The 17,893-nt window shown below is 42.6% G+C and overlaps 1 protein-coding gene across 1 annotated transcript in view; it reads right to left on the bottom strand.

Moving 5' to 3' along the window:
• Positions 1 to 11,749, bottom strand: part of LRP1B (LDL receptor related protein 1B) — a gene marked incomplete at both ends in the record, with an annotated part of 618,484 nt that extends 606,735 nt beyond the window's left edge. Inside the window, one exon of the mRNA XM_084209463.1 lies at positions 11,668 to 11,749. Coding sequence (XP_084065589.1) covers positions 11,668 to 11,749 — 82 coding nt within the window. The remainder of the gene's footprint in view (positions 1 to 11,667) is intronic.
• Between the last annotated feature and the right edge of the window lie 6,144 nt (positions 11,750 to 17,893).

The following is a 17,893-nucleotide window of genomic DNA, read 5'->3' as shown; positions in this document are numbered from 1 at the left end:
CCAACAGACTTTGACATCTAAGAACCTGTTAGTCTGCTTTTTATTCCTCTTGTAATTAGAACAAATGTTCAGGTTATTGAGAGAATTAAGAAAATCAATATTAATGAGCTTTTGGACTATGTTATTAGATGGTTTCAGCAGACAATTGCAAAGTACTCTGGCTTACTTTGACAGGGTTTTGGGTTTGTCTGCTGCTTTTAAACACTAACAGACTTCTCAGGGCAAAAAAACAGTAAGTGTGTGCACCCAAGCCGACCAAATTGTAAAAACTCAGTTCATACCAGTCATTACACACTCCTGCCCCTAAAAACAAAAGAGCTCTGAAGAACAGAGCACTCCACCAAATACAGTTTTGAGGTATGTACTTACATTAAATATAACCAATTGCTTTAAAGGGCAACCATTCCCACAGCACAAAGTTCACATAAATTTTCCCACAAGTCCCAAATGCAAACACTATCTGCAAAGTCCACATGCTTTGTATTTCACCAAAGCTTTGCAGAATACATTTAGCATAAGAGAAAACAGAGTTAGGTTTTACTCTTCACTTCATCCTTTCTGACAGAAAGATGTCAATAGAAAGGTACTGACAGGAACGCTGACTGCAGCCCATGCAGCTTTATTACCGAAGTGTGGGGGGATTACATGGTGCTATTCAAACATCACTGCACTAATGCTGACTTCTTTTTTTCCCCTTCTTACAATGGTAGTGATTCCTACTGGGATGAGTTACTTTTAAACTTCACTTATTTATCAGTGGGGAAAAAATAAAAAAATAAAAAGGATTCCTTAAGTCTAGAATAAGGAAGGTGAATGCAAAAATACACCCACGCAGACTTGAGGTCCCACAGTGGGTTACCATTCATTTCTATAAAAATTAGATCTGGATCATCCATGAACTCTTCACTAATACACTCATTCCCAAAAGCAAGTGCTTCAAGAAGCCTCCTGTATTTTCAGGAAAGAAAGAAAAGATGTTGATTTCCCCATGGCTTATCAAAGACAATACTTGCACATACCAAATGTTGCTGCTTAACTCCTCATGTATTCAGCAACACAAGTTCTTTTCGGTTCAGAAGCACTGTGGAGATTTTTAGGGTTTTTTGGTACTGGACATGCCTTTTCAGCTTCCCATCAAATAAAATAATGCTGTAATTTAACAAGTAACCCTCCTCCATTCACTTCCAGTTTGTTTTTTTCCCTGTGGCTGCAAACCCCAAATGAAAACACAGCATTTGACAGACACCTGTACCATCAACAGCTGTGACTCTCCAATGAGCTCAGCAGCACCTGGCCTCCTGAAGCTGTAAGGGAATTTCCCAGACATGAGATTTTGTAAATTTGACACGAAGAAAAAAAAGGAAAAAAGAGAGGGATATCCTACTCAGGATGAAACCAGAATTCGTGAGGTGAAATCAGATGCACCCAAGTGGGAGTGACCACTCTGCTGGCCCACTAGCAAAACACCCATGGCCAGCTTATGCTTCTCATGTGTCCCACAATACACAATCCAAGATTTCCACTCAGGTGGGGCAACTTTTCCACTCAACAGAAAACAGGATACCAAAAGAAATTAGATAAAGATTTTGTGTGCATGAATAAGTGGTAAGCAGTTCAAGATGACCACCCTCAGCAGACAAGTCCTCCCTCCCCAAAAATCAGCAGAAGAATCATCAGCTGACTTCAAAGCAAGCACGCTGCTGTGTTAATTTACTCCTAGTAGTACACCAAGGACATGCTGTGCTATCTTTAGAAAAAACTGGCTACTGTGGGGCGAAGCAGACTGTTGATATATTACGCTCTGACATTTTTCATTAAGATATATAAACTTGTGGAAGATGCGCTCTTCAATTTGCATATTTGCATCATGCTTTTCATAGCCACGTAAACAGACTTTAATGCACTTCAATTTCTTTGAGCTGCTGGATTAGCAAAGGGAATGCAGTGGAAGGATCTGAGTTGTGCCACACCTACTGGATCTCAGCGCTCATTTTATGCAAATGCTTTTAGTTATGCTCCTAAGGCTCACAGCCACTTATTAAAATCTCCTGAATTTTCAAGTCTTTTGCTGGTAAGTATTCAGAGCAGCAGTCAACAGCAGAATGGCAATCATGGGCAATCACTGAGAGTTTAGTTATGTTACAACTTTTTGTGAGGCACTTCTGACACAGTGTGATGCCATTGTGGGAAGACAGGCCACCAATTAATGTAAATCAGCATGGTTTCATCAAGGAGCATTTAACAATTCTAACTGACACAAAATCATAACATGGTTCATATACTCATTACTGAACACCACTAATTGGTGTGGGGAGTTATGCTGTTTTCAGAAAAAAGTATGGAACTTATGAATTGTTCCGAGAATGTTCCACAGCAAAGGTAGCAATAGCATTAGAAACACAAGCAGGCACCATACACTTGAATGTGCTTCAAATAGGCCTTAAATAGTCAGCCTCACAGTTTGTATCAGAGCCGTATTTCAGAATTTTGTCATCATCTGTTGACAACCATCTGCTTCAAACTTCTTACCACCCTAAGAGTGGCCAAAATTGGATACTGACAGAGAGAATTTCTGCACAGAAAGCAAGCGATTCACAGGACAAAATAAGTGTCAAAGGCTGGAGACCTGGACACAGAGGCCCAGAAATCCAAGGTAAATAAGAAAATTATAGAAATTTAGATCTGACACTCTTCTGCAATAGTACTGCAGATGCAGTTCACAGGTCTCTGAAAATGCAGAAGTAGCAGATTAGCTGACACCAATTCTCCAGAGGAGTATAATCTACCGAGTAAATAGGTAATATTGTGTACTGTCAACTCTACTCAACTCACGGCCACTGGAAACCCAGAGTAAGAAATGTAACACAGCAAGTGCAAGCTGAGGAATTCATTCAGGTGGGTCTGTACACACACACTGACCTGAATAGCTTGCTCCAGTTTGAAGAAATGTGATAATGGGCCACTTGGGTCAGGGCATCAGATTCTATCTGCTGAAAAAAGCCCTGGTACTCCTGGCTTTGCTGTACTTAGCACAGCACCTCTCATGTCTCCCCCTCTACAGCTCTATATACATATGCATATATGTGCAATATATTCTCACAGAAGGGTTTACAGCAGTCCTACAGCATCACCTGCCCAGGTGAGCCTCTGAAACATCTTTTTGCTCCAGCACAGAACAGCTTTGTTTCCAAAGGCATACATAAGCTGTAGGCCCAGCACAGCGCTTAAGTTTTCACACTTTTATAATCCAGACCTGCTTCATCGCCCTTGCACAGGATTTAACATTTAAGTTTCAGACCTGCTCCATCTCCCTTGCACAGGATTTAACATTGCAGCCTCAAGAGTTTTGCCTAAGACTCCTTACTGTAAGATACCACAATGAAGAAACCATTTTCTGCTCACCATTCTTTCTGAAATCTAAATATAAGAATAAAAACACTTGGCTTAGGACTTGGGCCCAAGGAGAACAAATTCCATTTTGCAGCCTTCCTCCACTCCTTGTACTCTTAAACTCCCACTGCCTGCAAACATTCCTCAGAAAAAGCAACTTCAATAGTTACACAAAATAAACCTATTTTAAACCAAGTGTTTCTGATGAATTTGGAAGGCAGGCCAGTTTTCCTCCAGGAGAAATATGACTATCAGCACTGGAGAACACACAGGCTTGACCTACCCCTCATTATACTTTACTAAATACTGCTGGAAAAACAGCTGCTTTAGGACAGGCTCCAAAAGAAGGTCAAGCATGCTCATCCTTGGATAAATCTGCAAAGATTCATAGGGAACTGATGTGCAGAGTGAGAAGGTGCCACCTTTATAATACTTCCACATCTCCAAAGCCAATATACATTTTTTATGAAGAAAAGGGTAGTGCATCATGTAGAAGACCAGCAGATCCTTCTGTGTAGAAAAAAACTAGGCTTAACCAACCAATGACTTGCAGACCATACACATCTTAGCATATTGACCTGTCTGGAATTTTCTCAGGTTTTCTGACCTCACAGGAAGGCAGTTTCCTAGCAAAAACTAATGTTTTTACATTAAAAAAAATCAAATAAACTTTATTAAAAGAATTCATGCAATAACTCTTCTTCTAGAGGATTACAGATTCTGAAATGAGAAGTAATCATGCATGTGATGCACATAATTTAAAATTAGATAAGAGAAATATAAACGTGTTCAGTTTGACAAATCCTACAAAACTGAACCAACTATTGGAATAGAAATATTTCGCTAAATAGGTATTTCTTTCATAAAAGTCATAGGGCAATACAGACAATGTAATTTAATTAGAGATCCTCTAATTAAGAATTTCCAGTGAAATTTTAATAAAATTCTTCAAAGTTCCTTTACACTTAGATGCAACCTGATTCTATTACTTCAAGGAGAAAACAAAGAATCCATTGACTTCAGGGGTCTTGATGAAGGTCTGAAATCTATTTGTTTACAAAACATTAAAAATGTTTTGCTTCAGAGAAGAAAAAGTCTCATTGGCAAATGACACACTTTGATTTCCTAAGCACACAGCTTTACACAAATACCAATATACTTTGGGTAAATCAGTGTGTGTTTGCATATGCAAAAGAGCATCCAAGCAGCAATGAACTTACTTTGCTCTCTCCTCTTTTATCTTCCCTCTATTTGCAAGGAAAAAGAGGCAGGTGTTTTGTGGAAATCTACCTATCATGTAGAAAACTTCTGATTTTTTGTGATCTTCTGGCATTAGTGTAACTTTTTCAAACTCGCATTTTTTTGACTACACAACACTACAGCATTTCTCAAAAAAAAAATTATACGCTAAGAGGGATGTATCAGAAGTGATGGGTTTTTGGTACTTCCAGTGCCTTGGAATTATTGAGAAGAACTTTGCTTCAGGAAAAATACTTTCCTGCATGTTAAGGGAGGTGGAGACCCAAGTGCTCTACACCATATCACAGCCTCTGAGAAAATTATACACAGCAGCCCAAACTATTTGACAATATCAAAATTGTATTTTAAAAAGTAGCACTGAGAAGATATTTTTGTTAAGTTTCCAGGCAGTAAATTACAATCACAAAGCTTTATAAGAAAGCCAGATGGGAATTTTTGTGGGAGCATGTCCATGTGTTCACAGAACAATCTTCTAGACAGAGCACCTCACATCAAAACACTGCATTTCAGAGCATTGCATTGGCATTAGTCTTGCTTGCACACAGCCCATCCCCAGCCCAAAATACCACTGCAAAAACCACAACTGCACCTTTTCATTCTCTCTGCTCATTCGAGGAAAACCAGGAGTCACTCTTATGAACTGCTGTTAAAAACAGAGCCCTGCAGTAGTGAAAACTTTGAGGAATAACAGATATTATTCTCATGGCTTAGATTTTAGCTGCTAGCACTTATTCTACTGCACTTGAAGTGTAAGTCATTCAAGAGTGCCATGGCCAAATGTTACCAAGGGATGTCATGCAGACAACCAGGCAATAGATAGCCCAAAATACATGAGTATTTCCAAGAAAAGGAAACATCCTTGTACATCCTTGTTTCTGAAGTGAAGCTGAGTTTCAGCTGTCTGGCTCCTCTGGAAGGGCTCATCACTCAGCAGGAAGCAGCAGGAGAGGTGTTTAGGAGCACTGTTGGGTTGGGAAGAGCATTTCAGGATGCAACGTACCATATCTAGAACTCGTAATGCTGTAATCTGTTTTTCCGCCTCAGAGAACTAGGCTGTATTTCCAACTGCATGGAAATAAAAATCTCCAGGCGTACCTCACTTCCAGACTGGCATTACATCATCTCTAAAAAGCCCTATTACTTAGCAGCACACTCTGCATATTGCAGTGTTTTGTTATTAATACACCATTGCAATTTATAGCAAAATGGTCAATAAAAATGCGGTTTCTAAAGAGACAAACAGCCTTCTCTCCAGCATGCAGCCCTGCCCTAAGACTGCCAGGGTTCATAACCACCACACACAGAGCCCAGCCCCAATTCTGGATTTACATACTGCTTGGGAAGCAATGACATATAGAACAACAAAATGTAATGGGCTCATATAACACTTCCCAGGTACAGAGAAAAATCTTACTCCTGCTATGTGGATCTTGCAAATTAAATCAGATTAATAACATGGTGAACGTATTACTGGCAAAAGCATGTGTTTATCTCTAATGATCCTTCCCAGTTGCCATTAAATCTAATTAAAAGGCACTGACTGAGTTTTATTGGAATTCCATTACTGAGGTCTAATCCTGCTCTCCCACAGCCCAGCACCCATGGGAAAATGCCCTTCCCTCCTGCAGAGGCTCCAGAGCATCCTCACCAAAGGAATCCTGTCAGCAGGACCACGGCTGGGCTGAGCAGCTGATTCTACAGCAACAAGTCCTGGTTATTTCACTTTACCAACTGCTTAAAAATTAAGATTTGTATCACTTTACAGCCCTATGTTTTGGTACATCTTGGGAATTTGTCCCATTATGGTCAACAACTGGCTAGCTATCTGGGATAAGTTTACAAATATTTTCATATCTTCGATAGAGATAATTTATGGGGAAAAAAATCCACTTGTTCAATTAAAAAGCAAACTAGTGGGTTAGACAGAAGGTGCAAAGTCATTATTTGAGTAATTATATTTTTAAAGAAACCCAATTAGTTCCTAATTGCACTTACAAATTTAAGACCTAGTTCTCCAATGTCTACACTTAGCCCAAACTGACATTAAATACAGACTCAATAGTCTGTATAACTCGCTTAGAAGTAGCCAAGTTCTGCTATTTTCATCTTCACTGTTCATCATTAAGAATGTTTTGAGGAAGTGCAATTAAAATGAGTTCTCTAAGCAAAATTTTTTTAATTGCATTTGAAGAACAAGACTATTAAGCGACAGATTAATGCATAAAAACCAGGAAAAAAGCAACAACATGCTGGGATTCCAAATATGCTACTGTAACAAAAACAATGTTCTATTATCTAAATTGCCAGCCTTTCTAGAGAAAGCCATAATTCTAAATTCACAAGTTACAATTACATAAGTCCTTTGAGCCAGTGCAAAATGGAGAAACCAAATTTCTTCAACTGCAAAAAAACAGTAAAGGATATGTAAGAAGGTGCTGGAGGAACACTCACTTCCAACCTTGCAGATGAAGTCAATGTGAGTTTTGCCAGGTTAAATGCAGAAAGATTGGGGTCCATATGAACCTCAAAGGTATGGCATCTAGTCAGATTTACATAGCAGCCGTCATGCAGCTCTTCAAAGGAAGCACTGTGCGAAGTGAGAGCTTCTCTCCAAGCCTTTGGAGGACAGCTCCTTCAACCTGCCACAGCTCCAGCAGAACTGCTGTGATAAATTAGTAAAAGGCTTGCTGCAGAACAAGTTTACACATAGTCTTTTCACATCAAACACCTAGTATTGAACTTTAAAATGCAGCTTAGCCTTTAAATAGTTTGTGTGTTTCTACCACTTTCTTTTTACTAAACTTCAGCTCTCAGAAACCACTGAAAGAGCAAACTAGGTAAGAGAGAATGTGCACGTCAGTTCACAGGAACCCACACACAGAGCTCCGGCTCCAGGAGTGCCAGGGGTTTGTGTGTGCACTCACAAATTCAGCTGAGGGCAGACAGACAGCTCTGAGTGCCTCCAAAACCAGTCAGCGACTGAAACTGCGCTTGTGGACATCTCCCACCATTCCTGACTTTAATTAACCCTTATCACACATCCTGCAAAGAACTGTCCCAAATTCCTTGATATATTTTCACCCTCCTCTGTAATTTTGCCTCTCTAATGATAGGCATGTTTTTAAGTAGTGGGTTTTTTTTAGGGTAAATAAATAAACAGCAAAGTCACTATGACATTGGAATCATCTCTTTTGCACATAAGACACTAATACATATTATCTATGTTCAGAACATAACAGAGTTAACTATGGGAATATCCACCTCTGTAGTACAGCACAGAAACAGCTTTTGTAGGTTTTTTTCAAGAACACTTTCCAACAGATGGCCAAGCTGGAGCTCAGTCTGGTGAAGTACAGCAGTGCTGGCACACCCAGTTTCCAGCATTAAGGTGCTAGTAATGACAAAGTTGTATTGTAAAGGCTCCCAGTGAAGTCAGAGTTGCCTGCTGTGGCACCTCACCAGGGAATGAAGGCCATCAACAGTCATCCCAAGGAGACAAATTTATTTTGCTTGGTTTGTGTTTCTGCCACAGGGTGAGAAATCCAAACTCCCACCAGCCTGACCTTAAGCCTGAAAATTCCATTTCAAAGTAATTTGCTTCCAGATTTCACTTAAATATGGTCAAAGGACACTGTGAGAACAATAAATTCCGTGTTAAGTGGGATGAAGACAGAAGTTTTGGAAGTGTTTTTGGGACTGCAGAAAGGAGTAAAATTCATGAAGATTTGTCGTTCCTTCAAAAAAACAGTTTTCAAATCAGCAAGTGTGATATGCCATCACTCATGAACTTGAGTTTTAAGTTATGTGACATTTTCCCATCCCATACAAAGTCTCCCTTTGCAGGAGCATCTCTCATCTGCAAGACTTTGCTGAGAAGCTGTTTCACCATGCCAGTGCCTGCCTGCAAGCTCCAAAACACTAAAACCACACATGAAAGAGTGGGAGAAGACAGTGGCTCAGTGCTGCTGACAGCAGTGACGTGCCACCAAAACCCAACACAAACAAGCCTCAGCATAGACAGCAAGTCGATTAATAACGAGCAATGCAACTCATTAATACTGGTGTGGATACACATCTCACTGACAACACCGAGATTACCCAGTCAAGCTCCCATTATCCAGGGCATCTCTGCAATTTGGATCACCTCTAGGTAATCACTCCAATTAGTGCAGTGGGTCCATGTAATGATGCTCACAGCAGCAGACACAAAAGTCAAGGATGACAAAAAAGGGTGTAGGAGCCCAGGCAGGGAGCAGGGTGAAGCTCCAAGGCTGGGAAGAGCTGTGGGAAGGAAACGCCCACAAGAACCAGAGCACCGATGGGACCTGTGAAGTTCCCTTGAGCGTCTGTAGGGAGAGCAGGTAACAAATGTTGCATTCTCAGCTTCCCAAACTGTTTGCAAGGTTTTTCTCAGGCTCCATAAATTCATTTGTTGCAGCTACACTGTGAAGGAGTTGCAAGTGTCGCAAGGAATCTGAGTCCATCCATTTCCTTAGGAAGAACTGACTGAAGTAGAAGGAAAAGAAATCACCTCTTTGTGGCTTCAGTGGCACAACCTCAGCTGCAGCAAGACTTGGCCCTTATCCTACCACACTCTCCTGGCTGGACTCCCTTCTGCTCACTTCCCTTTTTCCAGCTCCCCCTCTCCATATCATTTTCTCTTCACAATTTTATTTATATACATGAAGTTAGAGGAGCTGTAACCTGGCTGAGGACAGACCCGATAAGACTGAAAGAATTAATTGTATTTCAAACCCAGAGAAAAGAGCTTAGATAATTCAAACTTTGGTGGGGTTCACCCCCCACCTCTTTTTTCCTCCTGATGTTGCCCACTGATCTAAGGGAGAGTGTTACTTCTCCCTACAGCATCTCACTAGTATGTTATATTACCATGGCTACCACAACAGTGCTATTAACACAACCCATGACATTTTCCCAATTCTCTTATTACCTATGGCCAACCTCAGTGCATTCCAAATTTCGGTGCCTTTCACATTGGAGCTTAGCATGCTCCAATGACTCAGAATTTCCTCCTGTAAAGGAAAATCAGCTTGGTATGGTCAATAATTTTTACACTGTATCATAAAGTTTATCTGATGTGAGAATGTAATTCCTTTTCTGGATGCCTCATCCTGAATCCCTTTTAGGTTGAGACCACTTGACGTTTTTTGTGAAACAAAATGCCTTTTAAGTCATAATTTGTGCAGTGCTCAGTTTTGATAAGACATGACATTATGATATGATGAGTTAGTTGAGTCTAAGTAAATTTGATTTATCCCACTTTTGGGGCTGGTATGATTTACCAGGATGCTGTGTTTTAAGATAGGATTGATTTTAATAAAAGCTGGCAGCACCTTTTTTTTTTTTTTTTTGGTGAAACCCTAAATCAGAGCAAGGTAACTATGAAAAATAAAAAAAAGGGTAAAATTCAACAAAATTTAAACACCAGAAATTAATATTCATGCATAATTGGCACTTGCTTACTGCCATGAAGGAATACAGAGCGACAAATCAGTTTCCAAAACAATTCCACTAAATGTTTGTAAGTTTGATTTTTATTCATGAAATCAGATACAAGCTACAGTTGCTGAAATCTAATCTGACCATTCTGTGAATAACATGGAAAGTTCTTGAAATATTTTCCATCAAACAAGCACTACCACGACCACGAATCTTTGTGAACCAAAGCAAAAGCATATGTACCCTTCATAAAACTGGAAAGATTTCCTGAGACCCTTTCCTCTCTGGCTGTTCAAGTGCCGTTCTATGGAACACTATCCTCATTTCCTCGCAATATCCCTGCACCTTGTGATGCAGTGTTTTAAACATGCTAGTTTGCGATGCTGCAGCAATACTTTCCTCGTTGATAGGTAGTTATTTCTCATTTTCGCAGCATGAATCACCTATGTAATTCTGATGGCTACGTGGGAAAGGGACGGGAGAGGTTTGGTAGTTCGACTGAAGCAGAAATCTATACCCCAGACCGACTGTGCAGAGGCATCCGCACTCACCCAAACGAGTTGTAAGCAGTTAGTAAACAATTTAGTAGGTAATGTGTACGTGATGGAGAGGAGCTGGATGTCTAACAGTGAGAATTCAAAGCTTTAGAGATTTGCATTTCTACTGATATCTAACTAAACCCTCGCAGAGTGTGTACATCACCCCGGGCATCTCATTCATGAGACCACGCAGTTTGGGAGCTGAAGGGCTCCAACAAGCCGACAGACAATTTTCTGGCGCGCGGGGTTTTCTACAGCGCTAAGAAAACCTGAGTCAGAGCAGCACACCGCCGTTCCCGCACCTGAGCCACACAGAAGGCGGACTTGGGCTATACTTAGAAAATATCCAATTCAAACATCTCGCAGGAAGATGAGAGCGCTCTGGTGACTGTGCAATAAGAGACACGAAACCCAGAGCCCGCAACCCTCTCGGATCAGGGACTTCTCTAAGCAGAACAGAGTTGGAAGTTCCGCGATCTCCCACCCCGCGGCTGCGGGACCCCGAGCCCCCGTGCCCAAATCCAAGTTCGGGCACTGAGCGGCAACTCGGGGACATTGAGGAGGGAACTTTTGGACGGCTGTGGGAAGCGGAGGGCGCTCGCCGTTCCTGCGGCACATCTCCGCCGGCCGCAGGGCTGCCACGGGGAGCCGCGGCCAGGACCGCGGGGGTCGCCGGCACCAGCGGCTCGCCCGCCCCGTGGCGGATCGCACCCCGCGGTTCGCGCCCGGCGAGGTCATCGGGACCACCGGGCACATCATCCCGCTCCTCGCCCCCATGTATTCGCCGCCGCCGAGATTCGCCCCCAACCCAGCGCAGCGCGCCCGCAATCCAGGCGTGCGGGAGCGCGGTGATGGAGCGCGGTGATGGAGCGCGGTCAGGGGAGCGCGGTGATGGAGCGCGGTCAGGGGTGCGCTCCGCGGCCGCGCCCGTCCGCGCAAGGCACGAGGGAGCAAAACTTCCCGAGCAGAAGCGGCGGGAAGTCCCGCGGCTCCGCACCCCGCCAAGGACGCGCCTTACCTCCGCGGGCTGCCGCTGCCAGCGCCTCGGCGACGGGCGGTAATCCCCAGAGCGTCGCCAGGGCCAGGAGGAGCGCGGACATCGCGGCGGGCGTGCGGGAGAAGAGGCTGAGGAGCCGAGCCTGTCTGCCGCGGGCGCGGAGCGGCAGAGCCCGTGCGGGAGGAGGCGCGGCGGCACCGCCGGCACTTTGCGGAGCGCGGAGCGCGGCTGGGCTCGCCGCACGCAGCGAGCGGGCAGCGCGGGGCGCCGGCGGCCGGCAGCGCCGCGCTCCGCCCCGCACCGCCCCGCGCACCGCCCCGCGCCGCCCCTCACGGCTCCGCGCGCCGCCCCGCGGGGCTCCGCGCGCCGCTCGCGCCGCCCGCTCCCCCCGCCCGCCGCCACAGCCGCGCGCCGCCCCCCCCCCCCCGCTCCCCGCACGCGCGCGCCGGAGGCGCGAAGCCGCCTGAAGGGAGGCGCCCCTCAGCGCCCGGGCCTCCCGCCGCGAGTGGGAACCGGGGTGCGCTCTGAAATTGGAGGGCTTGTGTCTCCTCTTTTTTTTTTTTTTTTTTCATAATTCGCAAAGGCGAGTGAGGCTGAGAGAGGAGGAGTGAGTTAGCAAAAAGAAAATATATATATATTAAAAAGAAAAAAAAAAAAAAACAAAAACAAAATCCACAGGCCCTTTTGCCGTGTGAAGCTGTGGGGATGCTGAGGGAAGGAGGTGCGCGCCGCCTCCGGCTGTGAGCGCCAAGTCGTCGTCCAAAGATGCCCAGGTAAATTTGGCTTGGGTTAAAGATGCTCCACGGAATCGCCGAATGGTTTGTGGTTAACACCAAAGCCCATCCAGTTCCAGCCATTCGCCGTGGGCAGGGACAACTCCCAGTAGACCAGGTGGCTCCAAGCCTCGGCTAACCTGTCCTTGAACAGGGTTTTGTTTTTAAGTAATTCACAGACAATGAAAGTAGGAGATCACGCTACTTTAACAACACAACCAATGACCGCTCAATCTTCTTTAAGTGTTCTTTTTTGTCTTGAGGTAAGTCTGAGTTCACAGTCGATACTGCCTGTTTAGACTTTATGTGACTTTACATAGGAGAATTACCTTGAAACGGCCCCATACCAAAACTGCAGTTTATCACATCTTCACAAGTTTGTTTTCTTTTTTTTTTTAAAAAAAACAGACCCTTTAATAGGTGAAAGGTGATAATACTTCTACATCATCCTCAGATATTAGTTTTCTCCGAAGACAGCCGGGTGCTAATATTGATGGCTGAGACCTTCACATTCCAAGCGTAGAGCCTCAGCTCTTTCACCTTCACGTTTATATCCACAGCACAGAGCCTAAATACCTTTTATATGAAGCACTACGGCCAAGGGGCTTCCAGAACCAGACCAAGCAATGCTGAAGGACAGAAAAGTACACAACGTAGTACGTCAAATATTTCATTATATCTGTTGAACTGGGGGAAGTTCAATTGCCCAAGAACTGAAGAGCCCAGTCTGGGTCCCAGAGTCGCCTCTGAGGTCAAGGATTGTCAGGACTCACAGAGGGTTGCAGGTTTGCTTGTTGACAGCAAAGAATTTACAGCTAAAGGGGAAAATCCGCTTGGATCAAATTCTGCATTTATCTACTGCCTTTAAAGCCTGTGTAATTCACCTACAGTCAATTAGCATTTATACAGACATAAGTGAGCAGAATTATGGATCCCAGAGTAGAAAACCTTTGCTAATACAGAAACAGGTCTGAATGAAGATGAAAAAATCTGGCAGTGTCCATGATCTTGGAAATCGGTTGCTTTTATAACCAAAATGAAGCCGTGCTGAATGTCACCCTGGAACATCATTCCACCGGGTTTATGGATGGGATTGCCCTGTGTCCTGCCTCAAACCCCCCAAGCCACCACCATACGGCTCTTAGGCGTTAATTGCGGCGTTATTTGAGCAACCTACTGCATTTCAAATACGAAAATGTGGAGACGCTAGAGCAAAGTGAGAAAAATGTGTGAAGGAAAACAAGGGAATTCCAAGTTTTAAGGAATTCCTCATTAAATCAGTGGCATTTCCCCCGTGCCAGGACTGTCACATGGTATAAAGACACACATATTCACAGCGAACACGCTGTCCCGGCATTCTCAGGATGTGGAACTGTCTGCAGAATAGCCTTCCTTCATCTTGACTTCTCGCATCTTCTGCAAAATTTTCAAGGTCTGCAGGGTTGCAAGCGGTGATGCTTTTCCCCCAAACATTATTATCTGTTAATTGGCGTGCTGCCCTTTCGTGCCTCCTCACAAAAGCACCTCAGCTAAAATCCTGCTTTCCTACCATCTAATTTGCTCCTTTTCATTCTTATTCCATACTTGTTTAACAACAGTCCTCACTACTCTCTGTGAATAATTTCCTTTAATGATACGGTGCCATTTAGTGCCCATTTTAAACATTAGCATTTATGAGAGACTTTGAAGAACTGATTGATCTTGCTTTCAATACTGCTGATCACATACGCACATAAGCTTATTAAAATATTTAAATTATATTTATAATAAAAGTCAATGGCCTCCTTGTTTACAGGACATAAAGTTTTGATATGGAGTATGCAGTGAGAATTACGACTTAAAACACAATTACTGATAAGTAATTATTTTTCAAATTGCCTAAAAATATAACTTGCTTTAAGATAACACCATGAGGCGAGAATTCTCATAGAAGTCTGGTTTTTAAAATACAGGCTGTTGAACAAATAAAAGTTGACCTTTGATAAATCATTCCCCTCAGCCTCATTTCCATTAAACATCAATTCCTATGAAGTGTTGGAAGGATGGTGCATCTCTATATGATGGAATGACTGACCTCAATGGTACAGTAAAACTACACAGAATTAACTGCCACTCTCATCTCTCCTTTCCACATCCAAATAAAGGCTGCACCAAGAACTGTGGGAAAGTTTTAATGTGTATATTCTATGAATAAAAAAAAAAAAAAATTGGCTGAAATGTTTGCTGAAATGACCGTAATCCAAGGCAGTACCTATACATATATTATAATTCAGATGCTTCAAGCCATCACCTGCTGTATGACAGGCTTTTTAGCCTCAGACTTGAGAAAAAAAAGGGAATGGCAATTTTAGCTGGGAGCAGTTTCTGCATTCCCAGCCTCCCTGTTGCTGTTTGAATGCACACAGCTGTGTTCAGATTTCTGTGTGGTGTCTGAATGTCGAGACACGCAGGACCAGTGCAGGTACACAGCTCAGGAACCAGTCTGGCTTGTCAAATATTTATTGAAGTCTTCACTCAGTCCCACTAGAAAAATCCAAATCAGAAGCACTGGGGAGATACACAGAGAGCAGGATACAGTGGAGAGCTACAGAAAAGAATCCAGGGAATCTCTTTTCCTTGCCACAGCCAAAAAAAGGAAGCTAATTGCATAGGAGACTAGACTGAAATACTTGTCAGAATTAAATTCAAAGTTAAAACTGCTGTTAGAGATCTGTTCGCACTTAGGGTACTTTATAACTTCTTCCTCATAATCAGAGTTATTAACACTGACAAGTTAAATAAATTAATTCATCAAGCTATAGAATATTATGAAATCTCTTATTTAGATAAATTAAACAAAGTAGAACCAATCATTCATACTTGCCGGTATAATACAACACAGGAATATTAATTATCACCAGAAGGTAATTCTGGCATGAGTCACTGTGAAAATGCCTGGACTGCATCACTGAGACCTGGGTTGGGCTCTTGTTTATTGTGTACCAGCCACAGCCTTCGAGTGGTTGTGTGGGTGGGCAGGGATGGTGGCATCAGTGCCTGGTGTGACAGGGGCAGTGAGGACAAAGGTTGCTGGCTGGTGTGCAGCCCTTTGCAGAGCATCACAGTGCCTGGCCTGGTTGCTAGGGGATGGTGCTGGCAGCCAGACCAAAGGCGGTCTGGTGCCCTGCCCTGTCCCACCACACAGAGAAAAGTTGCCAGGCAGCAGCTGACACAGGAGCAGAAAGAAGGGAGAAAGTATTTGAGAGGATCGAAAAGAGAAGAAAGACCAAAGATTAAAAACAGAACAAAAAAACCCACCCTATCTGAATTCAGAGGGTTGCATTACATGCTATCCCTGCTGGAGAAAACATCCCTGAAGGAATTTTTCATTACTGCAGTGCAACGTTGGTTTCATTATTAAAGACTTTCTGAATGTGCATCTCCAACAGCTGTAGGAAAAGTTCTTCATGTGTGAGCTGTAATGTGGATATTTGCATACCGGGTGTCATGGATAGAAATTGCTGCCTGGCATTCCAGATGATTTGGCCTGGCTTTAATACATAAATTGGGAGGTACTAAAAGCCACATAAAAACACATCAGTGTGAAGACCCTGCCTCACAAGTGCAACAATAAATGAGACACAAAGCAAAAGGCAAAGTCCTAAACCTGGAAACCATGACCTTGATCTGCACTAAACTCCATCTTCCAGCTATTGTAAAGAAATCCTGATTCTTTTTTTCTTGCAAAACTCTTGAGAAGTGGTGCTGGCCCACACCAGAGGAAGTGCAGTGAACTGCTGCAGCTCTGCTAAAGGGCAGCTCAACGCCAGCCTGTGGTACCCAGACATCTGCTCAGGACAAGTGACATTTTGCAGTTAACTGGACATGCTTTAGCGAAGGCATAAATGGGAAATCTTAATGCTGATTGCAAGGTTTGATTCTCGTAAAAATAGCCTCATAAAAGTTATTGGAACAGAGAAGAACTCATCACCTTTCAAGTCTGTTTAAAGGACAATTTTGAGACATGCACAAAAAAAGTATTTCATTCAAAAGAAACTTCCAAATCATTCTATTACCCAATAAATTAAGATGTTTATATAAAACAGGCCAAATTCCTTACCCACCATCCTGCTGAATGCACATGCAGGAAGAGATGAAATTTATTTCCAATGAGTGGGGTAGAAAGTCCTTTTCCAAAAAAATAATGTTCACAGTCACTGCTCAGAAAAAGTATGAGAAATAGAAAAAAATTAAAAAATATCTGATTCCATCTGTTTCAAACTCTCATTGTAAAATTTGTGACCAGACCATGTTGCATTTTAGCCAGTTCAAAGTACTTCCTTCACCAGCTTGTCATAAAATAAATATACTACATAGCTCTGAATAACACAATAACATTACCTTTGCTTAATATAATGTTATTTTCTGAGACAGTGGATATCAAAAGCTCATCTCCCAAATACCCATGAGCATGAGCTTAATCATGAATTTGTTCTACATCTTTAGTCCTGAAGGTCCAGTTACTGAAATTTTTTGAGATCTGGACAGCTAAGTGCCTCTCCAGTTAGCCCAAAGGAGTAGCAAAGACAACCAGTCCTACCATTAGTAATTTAGGATTAACTCCATTATTTATGGCATTCACACAACACCTACTCAAAAACCCACATGAATATCGCCAAAGGAGAGAACTCATCTTTTTTTTTTCTTTTTTTTTCCCCTTTTTAAATTAGATTTCAATGCAACTTATTTATGAAATTTTCAATTTCATCACGCAAGTGTTGTGAAGTAAAACGTACAGCTTTATCGACCTCTTTCATTTTCCTAAACACTGCATCAGGAATAACCTACTAAGATCTTTCTTAGTGATGGCAAATGATTAAAATAATAATAATGCATAATGCATAATGTCTTTGACAGCAGTCATTATCCATTTCCACAATCTCCTATTATGCTCCCATATCTTACTGCTCTCAAGGATCATATATTTGCCATTTACCAGGCGCACAGAAGGAATATCTAAAAAAAAGGGTTTTTTTTTTTTAAGACGTACACCTGGCGGTGCTGAAATTGGAGATACTTGTGTTGTAAATGGATGCTATTTGACAAATATCAATTGTGTATTCCCAGTCGTGCAGCATAAGAAGAAAAGATGATATACCACAGAATAGGGGTGTCTCTCTTGACAAACCTGGGGAGCTCATGGTTGTTTGGCATGCCCAGGAAGCGCATAAACCATTTCTCCTAATGCAATAAAATCAACTATAGTTAACGTATTTATTATTAAAAAATTACAGTTGCCACTCTCAGTTCTACATCGGCTCTTCATGCCAAAATGATCCCAGCTTGAAGCAAAACAGTGATGATGCTTCACATTTGCATTTTAGGTGATTTTCCTAAGGGAAGAGCCCTCCCTTTGCACTCCAAACATACCTCCACAGTACTCAATTCAGCAGCTTCATAAACTCAGAACATTTTCCCTTCTTGATAAACCTTAG

This window comes from Fringilla coelebs (genome assembly GCF_963513975.1).
Source record: "Fringilla coelebs genome assembly, chromosome: 7".
NCBI classification, from domain to species: domain Eukaryota; kingdom Metazoa; phylum Chordata; class Aves; order Passeriformes; family Fringillidae; genus Fringilla; species Fringilla coelebs.
The sequence above is the reverse complement of the archived record's forward strand: the minus strand, read 5'-3'. Positions and strand labels throughout refer to the sequence as shown.